At 35.1% G+C, this 20,710-nt stretch overlaps 1 protein-coding gene and 1 non-coding gene across 3 annotated transcripts in view; one reads left to right on the top strand and one right to left on the bottom strand.

Moving 5' to 3' along the window:
• The window catches only part of Slc6a15 (solute carrier family 6 member 15), a 58,592-nt gene that overhangs the window by 11,643 nt on the left and 26,239 nt on the right, over nt 1-20,710 (top strand). For both annotated transcript variants that reach the window (XM_008830957.2, XM_029562387.1), the window contains exons 2-5: nt 15,307-15,761; nt 18,650-18,807; nt 19,161-19,287; nt 20,388-20,569. In XM_008830957.2, the coding sequence (XP_008829179.1) occupies nt 15,479-15,761; nt 18,650-18,807; nt 19,161-19,287; nt 20,388-20,569 (750 nt within the window). In that variant the 5' untranslated portion in view covers nt 15,307-15,478. The remainder of the gene's footprint in view (nt 1-15,306; nt 15,762-18,649; nt 18,808-19,160; nt 19,288-20,387; nt 20,570-20,710) is intronic.
• LOC115069979 lies at nt 5,858-5,986 on the bottom strand. Its single transcript, XR_003849202.1, has one exon. It is a non-coding gene; the product is annotated as a small nucleolar RNA SNORA40 (small nucleolar RNA).

The following is a 20,710-nucleotide window of genomic DNA, read 5'->3' as shown; positions in this document are numbered from 1 at the left end:
GCGGAGCGCTGCGCTATAGACTTACCCCAAGAGGCCTGAGGATAGTAGTCCTAAAAGCAATTTTTAAGAATCTGCAACCTTCCCCCTCCTCCTGCCTACACACACACATACACACACACACACACACACACACACACACACAGAGGCATAAGAACTGAGTGCATCACACTGAGCTAAATCTTCAATTTTCTAGCCTATTACAAAGATTTTTTTTTTAGTTTTACTTTGTTTATACATGAGTTCCTGCATATATGCGTGTCCACCACATGTATGCCTAGTACTTACAAGAGGCCAGAAGATGGCAGTGGATTGCCAAGAACTGGAGTTATAGACAGTTGATAGCTTTGTGATAAGGATGCTAGGAACCAAACTCCGCTCCTCGGCAAGAGCTTCAAATGCTCTTAACCTCTGGGCCATCTTTTGAACCCAAAGCTTGTTGTTTTGTTCTGTGTTTTTTTTCTTCCATCCTCTTAAGAGATCCCTTTTTAGAGGCCGAAACTCAACCTTGGATCTTGCTTCTGATGTTATGTCCAAGATCTCTTTTCTTGCCCTGTATTGCAAAGATCTTCTCCGCTTTCCTTTCTCTGTATGTTTCGTATTTTTACATTTAAGTGTCTATGCTATTTCGAGTTAGTTTTATAAGATTAAGCTAATTTCAAAGTTACAGTTTTGCTAAGGATGTTCAGGTGTTCCCAGAGTCATTTGTTAAAAGATCTGAAATTTTCCCATTGATACTGCCTTGGTAACCATGAAAACAAAAATCCCCAACTGGGTATATTCTAATCATAAATATTTTTTTTTTCTGAATAAAATGCTATGTTCCATTGATTTATCTATTTTTGTATAAACTCTTCAGTCTTCATTATTATAGCTCTAAAACAGGTCTTAAAATTTGGTAAATCCTTTAATGATATTTTGTTTTTTGTTTAATTATTATTATGGCTTTACCTTTTGATACAAATTTTAGAATAATACAAAATTATTGATTGAATTTTTAAAATTTCTTTTTATTTTATATGTTGAGTGCTTTGCATATGTGCATGCGCGTGTGCACACACACGCACGCACACACACACACACATATATATATATATATACATTTCTTCATGGAGGCCAGAAGAGTGCATTGGATCTTCTGGAACAGTAGTTAATGTAGAAATATATAAATGGTTCATGTATGTTTATCTTATACACTGACTAGGTTCATATTACTTATGCTAGGAGATACTTTATTATTTCAAATTCATTGGCATTTTCAGCATACAATCAGAACATCTGCAAATGGTGAAAATATTTCTTCCCTTTTAAATTTATATACCCTGTATTTCCTTTCTTATTTTAGTGAATTTATAAGAACTTCTGATATTACATTGAATGAAACTGTGAGCACTCATTTTTTTTTCTAGGAGACAAATATTCAGTCTTTTTCCAGAATATGTACTGCTTAACTGTGTGTTTTAATAGATGGTATTTATCAAGTTGAAAAAGTTCCATTTCTGATATTTTCAAAAGCATCTAATCATGAATTAATTCTGAATTTTAGCATATTTTCTGCTTCAGTTATATGGCCATCTTATTTCTTTTTATTATGTAATATGTATTTAACTTTTGATACTGTCTGACTTGCTTGGCCAACCTTGCTTGGCCATGCTTATAGTAACTCTTTTTATATATTATGCAGTTTGTATTTCAAACATTGTGTGAATATATGTATTCATTGTCAATATGAGTACACATTTTTCTTTTCTGTTACAGTTGTCACCTGGGTTTTGTTTTATAGCAATGCTAGTTTTCTAAAATGAATTAGGAAGACCCTTCTCTTGTCTGAAGGAAGTCATTGAGTTGGTGACAACTCTTCAAATATTTTGTGGAAATTTTTAGTGAAACCATGTGAGCCTGGAGATTTCTGAGAATGTAGAAATATGAATCAATATTTCTTAATAGTTTTAAAGCTATTAAATTATTTGATTCATACTGGGGAACTTGTGATAGCTTGTGATTTCTAAAGAACTGGCCCATTGTATCTGAGAAATCCATTTTATGTGTGTTGAGTTTTTGCTTATGATCATTTTGATGACTGGATTTTTGGTAATTACAATTTTATGTCTTATAAGCTATCATTTTACTTCTAGTAAACACAGTGCTTTAAACAAGATAAAGGCTGGGGACATGGCTAAGTGAATAAAGTGCTTGCTGCAGAAGCAAGAAAGCTTGATTCTTAATCCCAGCACCCAGGAGCTGTGCCCTGTGTCTACAGCCCCAACACTAGGAATGTGGTGGGTGGTAGAGACAGGTGGATGCTGGAGTCCTCCTAGCCTGCCAATCTAGCTAAAATGGTAAGCTCTAGGTTCAGTGAGAGATCTTGTCTCAAAAACTAAGGTAAACATGAGTGAATATAGGCAGCTAATTTACATAAACCAACTAAATGTAAATTTTTAAGTTAGTATCTGTTTTATGATTTAAAAAATGTCCATGTTGATTTTAAAACCTATACTATACTCCTTTCAGAGACCTAGCTACATTGTGAACAATTATCTTGGAAATTCTTTAAATTTTTTGTACTAAGACCATATTGCTAAAGACACTACGTGCATAAGCTATAGAACAAACAAGGAGAAATCAAGTAGATACTTAGTTCAATGCCTTATCTGTGCTGGCTAGCTTTCATTGTGCCGGAAGGCACCATGCATGCTACAGGAAAAAAAAAAAACATAATCGTCAACTTTTTCCAGCTGGGACTTTTGTGAACCACAAATGGCCTGGCAAGATATGCCCACTGGTATAATAGTGGCATGGAGATTATGCAACAACCAACCACTTTCTCATGGATTTGAGGTTTGCTTCATGGTATGGAGCCCATACTTGACATTGATTATCAGACCTAGGAAACTGAGGCTACACTGGTCACAGAGCATAAGAGAGAGCCTAATAATAGTTTTTCTGCAAAATAGTTATAGTATCAAACTGACCCCTAATGACTTATTCCCATAGACTGATTCATCTTTCAACTCTCACCAGAGAAGTTCCCTTGTGCAGCAGATGATGATTAATACAGAAACCCATAACTTGTCAAGCACAGAAAACAAGAGGTTACAGAGTGCTTATCCCCAAATAGGATACCTCTGTGAAACTTCTGGCTCCCAGGGTTAAGGGATCATTAAGAAGAGAGGGTGGAAAGATTGTAAGAGCCAGAGATAGTGGATGACCACAAGGAAATATTTTTCCAGACAGCCAAACAGTTACTCATATGAACTCACAGCAATGGTGACAAGCATGCACAAGTCCCATGCAAGCTCAAACCAAACAAAATTCCAGCACAGATGTGAGAAAGTAGGTAAGAAACCCCAGGCCTACCTGAGAAACTATTGGCAACTGATAGCTACAGGGAAGTGGAGAGTCTTTTTCAAGGATGTGACTCTTGTTAGGTTAACCAGGCTCCAGTGGATGGGCCTACACTGAAGGACATTTAGGGACTCAAGTTTGACTTGATAGACCATATTATATACACAAATTAAGCTGGGTTGGGGACAATAAGAGAAGGTGTGCATAATTGCCATCAAATGTATTATGTAATAGCAAGATTTCAATTAAAAATTTAAAATATGATATTTCTGATTTTTCTATGTTCAGGCTGTGGTTTATCTGTTCTAATTTTCCGTCCATCTTGGTACTTTAACTGAAACTAGAAAACAAATCTCTTTGTTCCCATTCCTGAATCTTCAGCCCAAAGGCAAAAGTAGTGGTGACTAGTTGACTCTCAATTTCTCTCCCTCCCCCCCCCTCCTTTTTCTCCCTTATCTATGTCTCTGTACACTCTCCCTCCCCAGTTTTCCATGAAGGATTTTATAAGGGCAAGTAGACTTTTGTCCATAATATTTGGCTTTCAAAGATGGAAAGCAGAAAGTACCACACTTTTTCAGGATAGCCTTGGAACTCGTATTGTGTCAACTCTGCTGCAATCTAAGAATCACAGCAAATCCAAGGCTAGCTCAATTTATAATGTGAAGAAAATGTCCTTTGGGATTTTCCTAGAGCTCCTTAACCAACTCCTGTTTCTTAGAACACCCTCAGGAGCTGAGTACTGTCCTGAGCCTGAGATGTTCTTGATGTTAACAAAACTTTATTTAAAGGGAATTTTGTCTATTTTTAAAATATGTGGAAAGACTTTCTGAAAGATTTTTGTTTAATATTTAAAATCTGTATTTTGTTTAAAAGTCAGCAAAATATACTTGGACTTACACAGTTTTCTTTATAATTCTAATTAATGTTTATATGTTACAAATCATATTATATTTAAGTTCACAATAAAATGAAAAAGGATGTCTTATGCATGTTTTATACTACTTCTCTATTTTTAATGTCTTATGTAAAACACAGTACAGTATCAAATTCAGAATATGAAACTGGTATAATTCAATTTTTTAGATAGTGTACTGGTCCCCCTCCCTGCCCATATTCTCTCTCTTCTGCTACCTCTCAATATGTACATTTAATCTAAATTGTAGCTTTATGTAACCATTACTAGAATGAAGGTCCTAAACCAAGGTATACTATCTTGAAAATACACCCCCCTGCTACCCTTGTATAGCACATCCCTAACTTTGCAACCACAAATCATTGTCCTTCTTTGTAATTGTGCTATTTTGAAAATCCATAAATAAAATCATGACATTTGTATTCTTTTGAAATTGGATTTTTCATGTTATTTCCTCAGCAGCATTTCCTTGAAGTCTGTCAGAATTGTTCCAGGTGTAATAGATCTTTCCTTTGTAATGTTGACTAGTATTTCAGAGTGTAAAGGTAGCAGTTTATGTAACTATTCACCCACTGAGGCACCTATGTGTACATTCCAGTTTGGGGTCTATTGTGAAAAAATGCCTTTAAACATTTCTGTGCACTTGTCATACATCTTTATTTCCCTGGTATACACACACATACAAACAGACACACACACACAAACACACACACACACGTGTGTGTGTGTGTGCACATCTAAATGAAGTCAGTGATCACAGTAAGAAATCCATTGTTAATGTCAGAAAGATTAGCCAAGTATTTTTCATAGAGGTTATATCATTTTATATAATTTTTTAAGTTCAAGAGAAATTTTATTGATTCAAGAATTTCATACAATGAGTTTTCATTATATTCAGACCTCTTCCCCCATCTCCATTTCCACTCACACCCTACTACCTCCTCACCCCACCTCCACTTCATTTCATATCTTCTATTAGCAAATGACATGCCCCATCCATCTTACACAGCACTTTTGAACTGGCTGGCAAAGAAATCATATCTCATTAGAGTGTCAGTGATCTCTAATTCTTACACTCAGGTGGGCCAAAGTAAGGACCCATTCCCTTTTATTTGTCTTCAGAATATGCTCAGGTTTCTTGGAATGGGATTTTCACTTCTTTTCCTCTTACACACTACTTAGCAATGTCAAGTAGGGATTTCTTTTTCTCAGTGGTCAGAAACACTTGGTCTTCCTCACTGTGTGGAGGTTACACTTTGAGTGTTGCAGGCCAGTGACCCCAAGGTGATCCAAGGCATTCTTCATCAGATTATTTCTCCACAGGGTTTTACTGTAGTTAAAAGCAGAAGCTAGGTCCTCACAGCAGGCAGAAATTAGTTCACAGGCCTCTAATCTAAAATTCTCTGAGTGGCAGTTGGACGTTTCATAACTTCACACAAAGGCTTTATACCATGTCCCCTAGTTTATTTTCTGAAATCTCTGGACTTCTCAAATTCCTAATGTTTTGCAGTTAGGTACTGATTTGCAGTTAGGTATTGACAGTCCCTGGGTAGTGACGATGGTTGGCTGGGCATGGGTGCCACAGGTCGGCTCTGCCCTGCCAGTGTTATAGTCCTTGTATGAATCAAAACTCATACTGAACAATGCATTTTGTATTGCAAAAGAAGATTTATTTTTGCACCTGTCTTTCATTCCTTTGTCCAGCAGTTGAACAATTACATGCAAGGTACTTATCATTTTATATTTTCATCAATGATGTGCAATTGGTCGAATTTCTTTACAACCTCACCAAAATTTGGATTTATTAATTCTTAATAAAATTTTAAGTTAAACTGATAAGGCATACTCGAGCATATACTTAATAAATTTCAAATTGTGTTTTTGGGATTGTCATTTGTAAAATATGTTCTCTCCCTCTTTTATTGAATTTATTACCTTGGTTAGCTTTTTGCTTAATGCAATAACTATACATAGAGTTTATCATTTACAAATAAAAAATTCAGATTAAATTCTATATTGGTATATTAGTCAATATCATTATTTCAGTATTTCATAAAATTGTCTTTCACCTTTTGCAATTTTTTACAAATATGTAGGAAACAGCAGATTCTGCCAGTTTTCCCTGAGAATTATAATATGGTTTGATATTTTTTCTTCTTCCATTTATTTATTTTTATGGGGCTTTTGGCTACTCTAACATTTGCCCCTCTGGAGAAATAACCCTAAAATCTTTTAAGGATTAGATACAAGCTCCAAAATACTTTTGACATTTTTGGCCTTTGGAACAGAATATGTTGTTAACAGTACAAAGGACATTTTGACTTTTAGCCAAGAAACTGGCAACTTTTCTTTGGGGTCTTTTTATTCTAACTGCCTAGCCAGTTCCTACATCCTATTCTTATCATGCCATCCCCTTAAGGGGTTACCCAAATTGCCTATAGGGAATAAGGACTAAGACCACTCTGGCTTCTTCCATGCTGAACAGGGATGCAGGGTGAGGCAATTGGAGTACCCCTTCAGTGGGTCTATCTAAAAGACTCCCAAATTGCATAACTTATCTCTAAGGGGAAAAGAAAGTCCTTGAATCATGAATAGGAGATGTGAAGGAGAAGTAAAGGCAAGAGTAATTAGCATTACAAGTTCTAGACAGGGAACTAGAAAAAAGTCAGAACAGGGCAATTTTCAAATGTTCATATGAGAGTCCACTGGAATTTCTTGACAAGGGCTTCCAAAAGCATCCCTCTATTGGGTTTTTCCTCATTTTTCTTTTGTCTTCCAAGGCTGGACTCTAGAGTGTTGGATTCAGGATTTGCTTTCAGGTATTTTGATAGCTGTTGGAGTAGTTAGAATCAATGTCAGTTCCTGCTCAAAGGCTTCTAAATAGGGGGAGAAAACAAATTTATCCATCATTTTAGAACAATAGCTGGTTCTCGCCCTTAGCTACAGGTGGGCACTACAGTAATGGAGACTAAGATTTGAAGTCTTACATCTGAGCAGTACTTTCTGTTTAGGAACAAAATCATCAATGAGAAATAATTGTCTAAATAACTTTTTATATAGACTTAAGCCTAATGTCTGGGAAGCGTATTCCATTGAATTCTTAAAGAAGTATACTGATGACTTTACTCTTTTGTTATGCTTTCTTTTTGGGTGTTTAAGACCATACAATTGGCCCAAATAAATCAGTTTATTTTGTTCAGAAAATTTTTACTTTACATTATGTGTGTTAAAATTGAGGAATATATTTAATTGTGTCCACAATGAATTTCAAATTCAATACTCAGATTCATATTTAAAGAAATCTTTAGTGGGGGGCTAGAGAGATGGCTCAGCAGTTAAAAGCACTGGCTGTTCTTGCAGAAGACCCAGGTTCGAATACCAGCACCCACATGGCAGCTAATAACAGTTTGTAACTTCATTTTCAGGGGCTCTGTCACGCTCTTCTGTCCTCTGCAGACACTGCACAACATGGGTGGACTTACATACATTCAGGAATAACATTCCTACACATAAAGTAAAAAAAAAAAAATACTTTAGTTAGTAAACTTTCAATTTGTTAAAATCTGAATTTACCTGTATAGACTTACTGGTATTCCATCGTGTTGTTAGCATAAAACTTTTGGCAAATGCAAAAGCTTAGCAAGTGTAGGAAAGCCTGTCAGAACTATTCTTTATCCTAGTGCAGGTGAGCCTGTGGGACCCATATTCTTTAAATATGAATCTGAGTATAGAATTTGAAATCCATTGTGGACTGCACATGACTTTTATCTCTAAGATCTTTTGATCTCTAACATGCACATGGATGACTGCACATATTTCAAAGGCTAATTTAAAAATGAGGAGTTGGAGAGATGACCGAATGGTTAGGAGCACTGACCTCTCTTGAAGAGGACCTGGGTTTGATTCCCAGCACCAACATGGTGACTAATAACCATCCCTAGCTCCAGTTTCAGCTCTCAAATTTAGAACTTATGGCTTACTCAGTGGGAGGCAACTCACGTGTGGTATTGTAAACACAGCCAAATATATGTGGCTGAAGAGATCATATAGCCTAGAGAAAAGCATGCTTATGTAATTCCTCTAGACTAATGTAATTTCTTTCTCTATTCTAAATACTTATCCTTATATTTATGCACAAGTGTACCTCTCACCACTCATCAACGATGCTCTTTTTGCAAACCAGATGGAGACTATTACAAAGTTCCACATCTGGTCAAACACAGAGAATGTGTCTGTGAAGTGCTCAGCCCTAAGTGGTACATCTACAGTGCAACCACTACTAGACCTAAGGTTCAGGGAACATAGCAGAATAGGAGGCAAAAAGAATATCGATAAATTTCTCAGTCCTCACCAGCAAAGCTTCCTCGTGAAACAAATGATGACTAACCCTGAAAGCTACAACTGGCCAAAATGCTGAGACTTCAGAGAACTTAACCCTGGGATAGTATATGTATATGAAATCTCTGCCACCCCTGTTTTAGGAACAATTATGGAATATCAGGATTGGAAAGATTGTAATAGTCAAAGGTGATGGATGAACACAAAGAAACAGTCTTTCAGACAGTTGGAAAGTTATTCATATGAACTCACAGCATTGGTAACAAGATCCATGCCAGCTGAAGCCAGACAAAATTCCAGCACGGAAGTGGGTTAAGAAGCCCCAACCTTGGCTAAGGAACTATTGACAACTCATAACCATTGGGCAAGAAAGAATAGATTTTCTTTAAGGGATTGATGATGATAAATAGGTAGACCAATGAATAGATTGATAGATGTTAGATATATAGATGATAGATTATAGATAGACAGATGGAGAGATAGGCTCCAGTGGATGGATGTACACTAAAAGATATTTGGGGGCACAAACTTGACTTTATAGGCCTTAATATTTATGACCGTGTACAAGAAATTCAATGGTGGGGATGTTATAACAGGGTCAGGTATAAGGGATGAGTTCTAATTGTGATCAAAATATATTGTACAAAATTTGCAAAAATTCAATAAAAAAGAAGGAAAGAAATATTCTGAAAAGAAAACTCAGGCCCACATTGCTTTAATGAGTGTTGCTCAAAATTTAATAAAGAAATAGAACTTATCCTACACATAATCTTTCAAGAAAAATAAAGAAAAAATAATATCAAAACCCTAAATGAAACTGAACGAGAAAAGCACAATGAAAGACAAATTACAGGCCAGACCTTCAAGATTTGGAACAACAATGAGCAGATGTGTTCCAGTGAGAGAGTAAACACAAAATACATCATATACAAGGAAATTTATTACATAAAAAAAATCAGGTTAGGATCTAATCAGGTAATTTAGTATTCTGTGTTGACATGTTAAGGATTTATATCATTATCTTAATAAAGGCAGAAATGTACAGATCAAAATTCTGCACTTACTCATTTTCAAAATAATAAAACAACCATTGGACAAGGAAGAAAATGTGACTTCTTTAAATTCATAAAGACCATGAACAAAAAATGAATTACTAAAATTACATTTAATGTGGAGCAGAGGCTATAGCCAAGCAGAATCAGGAATACAGATGTTTTTTCTTGGCATTCCTGTTCAGCATTTTGTCTCAGCCTGTAAAATCACTTGAGTGAAGAAGAAAATTAAAATTAATGAATTAGAAAAGCATGAGTTAAAGTATCTTTAATCATTGATTACATGATCATTAAGTGGTTATTCTAGGTTATCATAAAAATGACAAAATCTGATTTGGCACCATTGGGAGAAAATGTGAAATTAAGAACAATTAGAGTATCAAAATTTAAAGTGAAAAGAAGCTTGTTAATGCGTGATGTATGATATACTTGTCTGTAAATATAACGATCCATGTTTAGCATATGGTAAGAGATTTCATTTGTCTAGAGATATGACAGACAGAGGGTTTTCTCTAGGATCTCTGACCTTTCCAGCAATGTGTATTTGGCTCTGTTTGCAGTGCCACTCATGAGTTCACTCCCACTGAAAGGACTTTAAGTTCAATTAGATAGCTGTTGATTGCCTCCTAGATAACAGTGCCACTACTGCACCAATAGAGGTACTTTGCTCTGGCCAGTCATTGTGGTTATTAGGCTTCAGGGCTGGTTTGACCATTGATTTTCACCCTTAGCAGCTTGCAAACTCTCCTCTAGAACACATCCTTTTCTCTATGACTTTGTTGTTCTTCCCATCAAGAAATTTGATGTATATTGTCTTTATTTTAATTAGAAAAGAAAGTAACACCCTTAATCATACATTTTCTTACATGTTTTTTGTGTTGCTTGATTCTCCTTGCCTGTTCCTTTCCCCCATCCCCCTTGTGTTGCTTGTCCCTTTCTATTCCCACCTTCCACTTTTCTGTCACATGTGTTCTATTACCCTCTCTACTTCTCTTCTTTAAAATACCTTTTCCCTTTCCTGCACCCTTTCTAGTTTCATGTCCTTAATATTACATTCACTCTAATAAATACACATATGTAAAAATTAGAAGGATCAACATATGATAGAGGACATTTGGCATTTGTCTTTCTAAGTCTGGTGAAGCTCAGTTAATATAATTTTCAGATATATACATTTTGTTGCAAATTACATAATTTTATTTTTATGATTCTGTTTTCTTGCTATTGTGAATAGAGCAGTAATAAGCAAGGATCGATAAGTTTCTCTGTGGTAGGATAAAGAATCCCTTAGGTATCAGTCCAGGCATGAAATAGGTGGGTCTTATGGCTGTTCTATTTTTAATCCTTAAAAATTTTTATTTATAATTACTTTTTAAAAGTTTATGTGTGGGGGCATATTGTCTGCATGTACATAAGTGCACCTGTGCCATGCAATGCCCACAGAGATTAGAAAAGGGTGGCGGATCCTCTTGAACTGGAGTTATAGGTGGTTGTTACCATCATGTGGGTGCTGGGAACCAAATGTGGGTCCTCTGCAAGAGCAGCCAGTGTTCTCTCCAGCCCCATTTTTTAATTTTTTGAAAAACCATCACAGAGGTTTCCATTGGCTACATCAATTTCCACTCACACAATTGTGAATAAGTATTCTCTTTGCCCATATGCTCCCCACTTTTAAAAATATTTATTGACCATCTCTGTTTCTTCTATTAAGAACTTCCTGGTTGGTTCATTGGTCTATTTATTGGTTGGCAGACTTCTTTTGTATTTTTTTGTATTTTATATATTTTACATATTCTAGATATTAAAATCTTACCTTAGGTATGCCTGGTAAATATTTTTTCCCTATTTTGTAGACTTTCCCATTTTGTAGACTTTCTGTTCACTCTGCTGATAATTTATCTGTACAGAAGTGTTTTTTTATTTTATGTAATCTTTTTTTATTAGTTCCAGGTCGTTTCTTGTGATGTTAGTCCTATTCAGAAAGTTATTGCCTATACCTACACTTTGATATGCTCTCCCTATGTTTTGCTCTAGCAATTTCAATGTTTTGGGTTTTAGATTAAGATTCTTTTCATCCATTTGAGCTAATTTTTATGCAGGGTGAGGTATATGGATCTAAATTCATGCTTCTGCAGGTAGATAACCAGTTTTCTCAGCACCATTTATCAAATAGGCTTTTCTACAATGTATATTTTTGACACCATTAAAAATTAGATGACCATGGCTGTATGGGTTTATTTCTGTGTTTGTTATTCTGCTGTAAAATGTCTATTTTACTCATGTCAGTTTAGACTTGGTTGTGAGATTGACTTTGACCTGTGAATCATCAAATGCAGCACAAATGTTTATAGGTTGGTTTGCTCCAGATTACCTTCTCTAGGCCACAGCTGGCAGTATGTGCTTAACATACAAACAATTGGAACCCATATTTTGGAGAAGTTGTATCTCGAAGATACAAAGTGCTTTGGATGGTAGTCTTTCTCCTGCTAGATTGGGGTCACAAGAGACACTCGTACTGGGCTTGAAGGAAGACTCTGGTGCAAGAGTGAAGCATATCATAACCAGCAGAAAAGTTGCCCATTCAAGCTGTACAGAAATAGATTAATTGCTGTACAGAAATAGATTACTGATGCAACAAATAAAGTATTAAGAAAAACTGCTCAAATGGTAGCTTTTATTCTAGACTGAACTTTCCTTTAATAGGATAATACGCAAACTAATTGTAGTAGAATTCATTCATAAGAGTGGAAAAAATCATAATAGTAAAATAGAATATACATTGCATCTTATTGTTCCGGTATTTCTACAAGAACATTTTTGGTTAGGTAAGACTACTATTATACTCAATTTATAAATGAGTTAAGTAACTTGACCACGGTCATAAAACCTTAAGTGTCAGAGCTGAGCTATGAATCCAGAGTCTTTCTTTACACCTAGATTTACACGTGTCACTGATGTCTCACTACATCAACATTTTAACTCCTATTAGATTCCATTGTAATTAAAGATGAAAGACTATATGAAAACATAAAGAGGTGGAGGACTGTGTCATCTTTTAGAGTATGAATTTCATATTTAAACAATATTACTTCCTGCATGAAGTAATGACAGCATTTTCACACTTATATTTCTATCTATTGCTCTCATTTTAATTCCTGATTTTGTTATGCTATTTAGAATTTTAAAGCTGAATTTTTTCTCTTCAGCATGATTTGTGCAAATTATAATCTTATTTCCTATTGAAGTTAATACTCTCAGCTTCAGCATGACTTTTATAAGGAGGTCCTGTCCTTGTATTCTCTCTTGTTTGGCTGAATCTCATGATCATGTAACCACATCCCTCAAAATACCCATCTGCTGCTCCTTAGGACTCCTCACCACTCTTATGGAAAGGAATATTTGCCAGTAGCATTTATAATTGTAACACAAAGTAATTCTGTGTACAAATTGGAATTCATATACTGGGTTTTAGAGATGCTATTGAATATTCAAACCATTTTTAAAATTCCTTTTTTGTTTTCTGCTGGAAATCCCTAGCAATTCTTTGTTATCATAATTCCTCAGAATTTACCCTTAATGTATTGTTATTTTGAAAATATAGCTGTGTTAGAAAAAATTGTTATACTGTCTTTTTTGTATTTAGTGTTTGCCAATTCTCTCCTCTCATTTAAACAAAGCAATTTTTTTCTTCTTCTCTGTCATCATTTTATAAACATGGCAATTATATATTTGTTGAATCTCATTTAGCTAACTTTACTTCCCATTAGCATATCATTTTATAGACCCCCCCATACGTGTGTGTGTATGTCTGCGTGATGTTTCTCTCAGCCTGTCCTCTGTCTCTCTAGACACAGATTCAGTAGCACTCATTTTAGTTTATTTGTTGCTAATGTGACTTAATCGCTATGGTAAATCACCAGTTTCTTACGTGTATTCATTTAACTTTTTCCATCCAATTAATCTGCTGTTATCTCTGTTACTAAGCATTCATTTTTCACATGTGTATTTTGTATTCATCTTTTGGTTATGTTTCTTCATCAGCTCCCACATCTTTGTTTCCTTGAGCCTATGAAATAGTATTTTATTCTTCATAAAATGGGGAGATGGAGAAAGTTCTATGTTGTTACTGTTTTTAACAAAGAAAGTGTCATCTTTCAAAAAAAAGTTTGCCAGCCTCTCTCCCAAAACATAAACCCAAATCCAAGATGTGAAGTTCTGCAATATTTTTGGTGGATGAGTCAATTAATAGCTTAGGTTTGTAATCTAAAACAAGCCTGCTGTTGAAGTACAAAATAAGTGGTACGTAATATATAAATTATGGATAAGTGTGCTTTCAAATAAAATTTTGTCTACAAAATACAGACAGTGGAGTAGGATATGCAACACTGTCTCTTGCTCATTAACACTGTAGATTCAAGTGTGATAATTTTTTTTCTTAAAATCTAAGTAGAGTTATTCTGTCAAATAATTCCAGGTTTTTTTCAGCATTGTAATGACAAAATTCTAATGAATAGATTACCAATTATAAATCTTTCCCTTCCAGTTTTTAATGAAAGCACACATGCATTCAGCCACGTTTAAAAGTAGATAGTGGTATTGATAGGCTGATATGTTTTATACACTTATTTGATCTGTGTCTGAATATGGAAAGGAAAGAAAATATACAGTTCTAAAAGGGAAAGCTCCCAAAGTCATCAGTGTATGAAAAAATGAAGTTTAGGAGATGTATCATGACTATTTGCCATTTCCTGCTTCTGTTTGTACTGACCTTATACTTGATATGTCCTTCCTCATTTCCATCTCTAATGTCCCTTTTATCCAACATCCCTGATCTTCCTAATTGTAAAGATGTTGGATCTTTTAAGATCTATTGTGTAGTGTAGGTGTTTAGAGAGACTTTTCTCTTTATTAGATATTAGATCCTTAAAAACAAGTAGTGCGTGCTTCATTAATGATTCTATTCCATAGGATGTCAACACAGTTAATATCAAGCAAGTGGATGGGTGATGAGTAAGTAATAGTGAACAAAAGAGATAATTTAAAACAATTTTACATGGTTAGTTCACAGTTGTATATTTAATTGTAATTTTTAAAAAGGGGGTCAAGGCTGAAGAGATGGATCAGCAGTTGAGTGTGTTGTGTTCTTGGATCTGTGTTCATTTCCCAGCAGCCATATCAGGCAACTCACAACCACATGCAACTCTGAACCCAGGGTATCTAATGCCCTCTTCTTGCTTCTGGAGGCACTGCATATGTGTGCCCAAACCCACACTCAGATACATACACATAATTATGAATAAAAATGAAATATTTTGTTTAAAAATAGATGTATAAGAAAATGTGTGATTGTGAGTCAGGGAGGAAAAAATAGGAAATTTATAAAATAATAACAGACTGAGTACACTGTGCATTGATACATTGGAGATTAAATATGATTGTTGCAAGAACAAAATTAACTAAAAGAAAATATGTACGTATATGTGTGAAACTCATATACTTTATAATTCTTACACTTTTGGAATTATTAAGATTTGAATGGTGAAGATCAACCATGTTCTATAAGCTTAGAAAGAGATTCCAAAACAAAAATGAACAAAATGGATGTTTCAGAATTTTTGATACTTCTCATTATTAAATATTGCATTTCAACTTATTTCACAGGTATATACAGAATATTGGAATCATCAGATCCAGCATCTCTAAGAGATTATCACCTTGAATCAAGGATTTATTTGATATTCTTCTTAGACTTGACTTCATATCAAGGAACATTTTCAAAAAATATATTTGCTACAAAGGTGTCTTTAAAAAAAATCCTTTCCAAACTTTTCCAATGCCTAAGAACAGCAAAGTTGTAAAAAGAGATTTAGATGATGAGGTTATTGAGTCTGTTAAAGACCTTCTTTCTAATGAAGACTCAGCTGAAGATGCTTTTAAGAAGAGTGAACTAATTGTTGATGTCCAAGACGAGAAAGATGTTGAAGATGGAGCTGAAGTGGATGATGAAAGGCCGGCTTGGAACAGTAAACTGCAATACATCCTGGCCCAAGTTGGATTTTCTGTGGGTCTAGGGAATGTGTGGAGATTCCCTTATCTATGTCAGAAAAATGGGGGTGGTAAGTTGGTTTTGTTTGTTTTAATAATGAATGCTATGGTAGTAATTTGACTCCCATTGCTGTTGCAGTCTCATTGTTTCTGAAGCTGAATTCCATTGCAAAGCTGGGGAGACACATTTGCGGGAAGTGGGCCCAGCTCTGTGTTCAGATTGTTTCCATAGGAACAGACTGTCATCTTACAAACACTCAGGAATGCTTAAAAGTAGCATATTTTCAAACTCCTTTCCTGGATACTATAAATATCACTGAATTTCTGCTAGAACTTTTTTCTAACATGTAATGTCCTTTGGGCATGACATTTTAAAATTTGTTTTCAACAAGAACCTAAAGCTTCTAAGACAATACTGTAATGGTGATCGAATATCCTCCCTATGACTTATCACCTCTGAAATTTAAAAACAGGAAAACTGACATGCAATTTGGAATGATAACAGTTGCTAAATACTGGATAAAACTTTTAGAACTTTTGAGAGGTAATTAAGTCAGGTAATTAACATAATGCCCATCATTCTTTGTCTTTAGAAAATTTTTACCATTGATTACTGTGTATATTTGTGCACATAATAACCAAGCCCATCTTTCTTTCTTTCTTTCTTTCCTTCTTTCTCTTTTTTTTTTTCATTTGGTAGGGTCTCCTAGTCCCTACCTACCTGGAAATCACCATGTAAACCAGGTTGGCCTCAGTCTCATAGAGATTCACTTACCTCTGCCTCCCAATGGGTAAAGGGCCTGCTGTGGGAGCCTGAAGACCTGAGTTGGATCCTCAGCACCCATATAAAAACCAGGCACAGTGACATGCCTCTGTAAACCTAGTGTTGGTGGGGCAGAGACAAGAGGATCCCTGGAGCTTTCTGGCCAGCCAGCATAATCAAAGTGGTGAGATTCAGGCTTAGTGTGAGACCCTGTCTCAAAAAGTTAAGTCAGATTGATAGAGGAAGGTCCTTGATATCTACCACTGGCCTGTCCATGTTCTGCATGCTCATGCACAGGTGAGCAAACCCTCCCCACTCACACAGAAGATACATTCTCCCTTTCCTTCTCTCTCTCTCTCTCTCTCTCTCTCTCTCTCTCTCTCTCTCTCTCTCTCTCTCTCTCTTGCTCTAGCTCTCGCTCTCTCTCACACACACACCAACCCAATCCTACATATTCCATGAGTTATACTTATTTATCATACAAACATTAGAAGAAAGATCTTGATATTTCTGGTCTGTAATAGATTGGTTGACCAAACAAAAATATGATTTATTTTGCTATGTAATCCAAAATCCACATATCAAATGAAGTAACAAGATTCATATGGACTTTTATTTGTCACTAAGATTTAAAAACTAAGGTTAGTTATGGGATTAAAATATCTTTGAGTTAGTTAGATAATTCAACCAGGACCACACAGTAGGAAAAGTAGCCCATTTGACACATCTGCCCAAGAGGTAAGATTTAAACTGTATGTGAAGTGAGTGATGCTTATCCCTCAACAACAAATAAGGTAATTCCTCAGCTGATGTGTCAATAACATCACATGTGAATAATTTGTAAAGCCTCACCATTCATTTCATTTGCTGTGACTGGCACAATGTGAATTACGACTCTGAGACCTTTCACTGTGTACCTCTCTGAAGCTGCTGCTAAGGAAGAAGGCAGCTGCAGCTGAAAGGTTTCCTTCCTTTCAGTGTGACATATGTCTTGATGGAGCACTCTAAAACATTTCACATTTAGTTATTAGATTTTAGCAAGGCAAGTTCCTCCATCATCAAAATATTTTTCCTGTATTGTTTCCTCTCCTAGAAATGAAACTAGAGAGCACTATTACATGTATTATCAAATATAAAGCTGGATCTTAGATGGTCAAAGACTACAGCATAGCCTCTAGTTCTCTAGAAATTTGAGGAATGTCAAATTAGTAGTGTGTTCTCACATAAAGTGAATACACATAACTTCTTTTCCATCAATCAAATCTAGATTAGCATTGTTTTATTACATGGATTATAGCACTTATACTTTTAAAATAGGTATTCAGTGTGTTAGTTTTAGCTTTCCAAACACTCTTACCATCCCTTTGCATGATTTTGGAAAATGAAACATTTCTTGAGCTGTACTCTTTATGTGTAACATATATGGAAAAAAAATTCTTGTCTTTGTTAGAAGCTGGTTTTCTTTTCTATTTCTGTCTTGCAACCTAGACATTTGATTTCCTATGGTATTACATTATTAGAATACAAAAAGTTTTAGCGCAGTCAATTGCCTTGATCTAAATTTGTGATTTTGAACTGCAGAACTTAAACTAGTTCAGGTTAGCATTTAGTACATGACTTCATAAACATTATATGAAGATAAATTTGAGTTTGTGAAGTCTATTGGCAGACACAATTTTAAAGACCTGATCCTTTAATTTGCAAATGAAACTATTTCACCATTTGAATCAAACAAACTTAGGACTATTCATTAGTGTCTTTTAATCAAAATTATAATTCTATCAGGAATGCCTTTTTAAATATTTAAACTTTATTATTGTTGATTTTGTATGTTATGTGTATGATATGATGTGTATGCTATGGGGTGGGGTACACATACTTAGGTCAGAAGAAAACTTTCAGGAATCAGTTCTTTCCTTTCACTGTGGGTTCTGGGAGATCAAACTCAGGTCTTGAGGCTTGTGCAGCAAGTGCTTTTACCCTGTGCCATCTAGCTGACCCCAGGAACTACTTATATCAGTCAATTTCAGGTTCAAGACTTTTGAAAGCTTAAAGGAATTCAATTATATTTTTTCAAAGACCCCTCTAAGTATAGCCTATAAAAACCTCAAAATATCTTTCATGAGGTAATCAGAATCAGTATATACTCTATGACTATTGAAAATATGATAATTTTGTTTGTTCTTGTCTCTCTAGGTGCATATCTTTTACCGTATTTAATACTACTTCTGGTAATAGGTATTCCCCTTTTTTTCCTGGAACTTTCTGTTGGTCAAAGAATTCGGCGAGGAAGCATTGGGGTATGGAATTACATAAGCCCTAAACTGGGCGGGATTGGATTTGCAAGTTGTGTAGTAAGTTTCATTCTGTGATGCATGCTATAATTTTTAAGGACTTTGGAAGGATATAATTTACACCTAAATAAAACTCTGAATGTGTGTTTCTCTCCAGCTCTTTAATCCTGTTTTAGAAGCTGCTTTAGTAGAGCGTACTATACAAAACAAACTATAAATACTAACAGTAGTTCAATATAGTTAACCCATGGTCTAAGCTCTATTTGGAGGCATCATTTTTAAGAAAAGATAATGTGTTTCAAAAGAAAAATAAAATAAAGCTTTAAAAATGTTATGTGGAGTGAATTTCACCTCAGTGTTTTAGAGTAAGAGACAGGAGGTGCTTAAGGTGATGCTGTTCATTCATCTTGCAGGTGTGCTATTTTGTGGCTCTCTACTACAATGTCATCATCGGCTGGACTCTATTTTACTTTTCTCAATCTTTTCAGCAGCCACTTCCTTGGGATCAGTGCCCTTTGGTGAAAAATGCTTCGCATACTTGTAAGACATCTGAAGTGCAATGTTTCTGTATTTAAGGATGTAATGATTGGTAACAGTACAAACTTTCTTTAAAAAAAAAAAAAAAAAAAAACGCTGTGGGCGATAAGCATTGTAACAGATTTTCTTCTGTTTTGGGAGTGACCCAATCTAATATATGAACTTGATATCATAGAATTTTCCTGACTTTGTTTAAGTTGTTTTATTTTACCGATGATCTTAGATTGAAATCTTTCAGCTGCAAACCTTGTACACCTTGCGTGATGATTTATTTTCATCAAAACATACTAAAGGGAAGCAAAATAATAATTTGAATTTATTCATTTATTTGTTTATTTATTTATTTATTTATTTATTTGTTTTTTTATTTAGCCTTTTTAGGGTATCCCTGTAGTCCTAGCTGCCCTGGGACTCACTGTGTAGAGCAGGCTGGCCTCGAACTCACAGAGGTCCATCTGTCTCTGCCTCCCAAGTACTGGGATTAAAGACAAAATTTATTGGTTTTTTGCAAGGGGTTTTATTATTTTGTACTTTTTTTATTTTTTTAAATCCTAGAAAGTATAGAACCATTTCCTATAAAACACAACTCAGGTGTAGTTTAGAAATTTATGATAGTTACATTTAAGAAAGAAATATAAAATAGAAATATTTAATTCAATATGCTTAATATCACCATTGTAATCTATAGTTTATGCAAATATTATTCAAAATAATGCACAATTTTTATGCAGTGACCAAAGTTGTGCTTGAATTTTACATTTATAACACAACTCATTTTACTGTAACTTCATTTCAAAAGATCCCTGCGGCCAGCATCTGGCATATCTGACCTAACTGTCCTACCATGTCAGTCAAATAATTTGGGGAGTGGGAGGGGGGACAAAATTAATGTGTTTTAATTATTTTGATAAACAGTTCTCACAATCTTCAAGAATTCCTGATCAAAAACATCAAAATAGATACATGTCTTCTGATTTTCTCAGTTTTGCCAGTTTTTATTCTTCACTGTGAACTTGATACAGCTCTTGAGGGGAAGAAAAAATATTGCCTCATTAATATTGGTATAATCTGAGTGATTATATCTTATCTTTTTCCCCCCACAGTTATAGAGCCAGAATGTGAGAAAAGTTCTGCCACCACCTATTACTGGTACAGAGAAGCACTGGATATTTCCAGTTCCATTTCTGAAAGTGGAGGTTTAAACTGGAAGATGACTGTCTGCTTGCTGGCTGCCTGGATCATGGTTTGCTTGGCCATGATCAAAGGCATTCAGTCTTCTGGAAAAGTTAGTATGCTAGAGTCCTCCTGAGCACCATCCTGGGTACTGCCAATGACTCCCAGCTCTATCCCAAAACTGTATTAAAACTTCTTGTTACATGTCATTGTAGGTGGTTACAGATTGGACAAAGTGATGCTTTTTAAAATG

This window comes from Nannospalax galili, unplaced genomic scaffold (assembly GCF_000622305.1).
Source record: "Nannospalax galili isolate Female #2095 unplaced genomic scaffold, S.galili_v1.0 scaffold1131, whole genome shotgun sequence".
NCBI lineage: Eukaryota > Metazoa > Chordata > Mammalia > Rodentia > Spalacidae > Nannospalax > Nannospalax galili.
The sequence above is the reverse complement of the archived record's forward strand: the minus strand, read 5'-3'. Positions and strand labels throughout refer to the sequence as shown.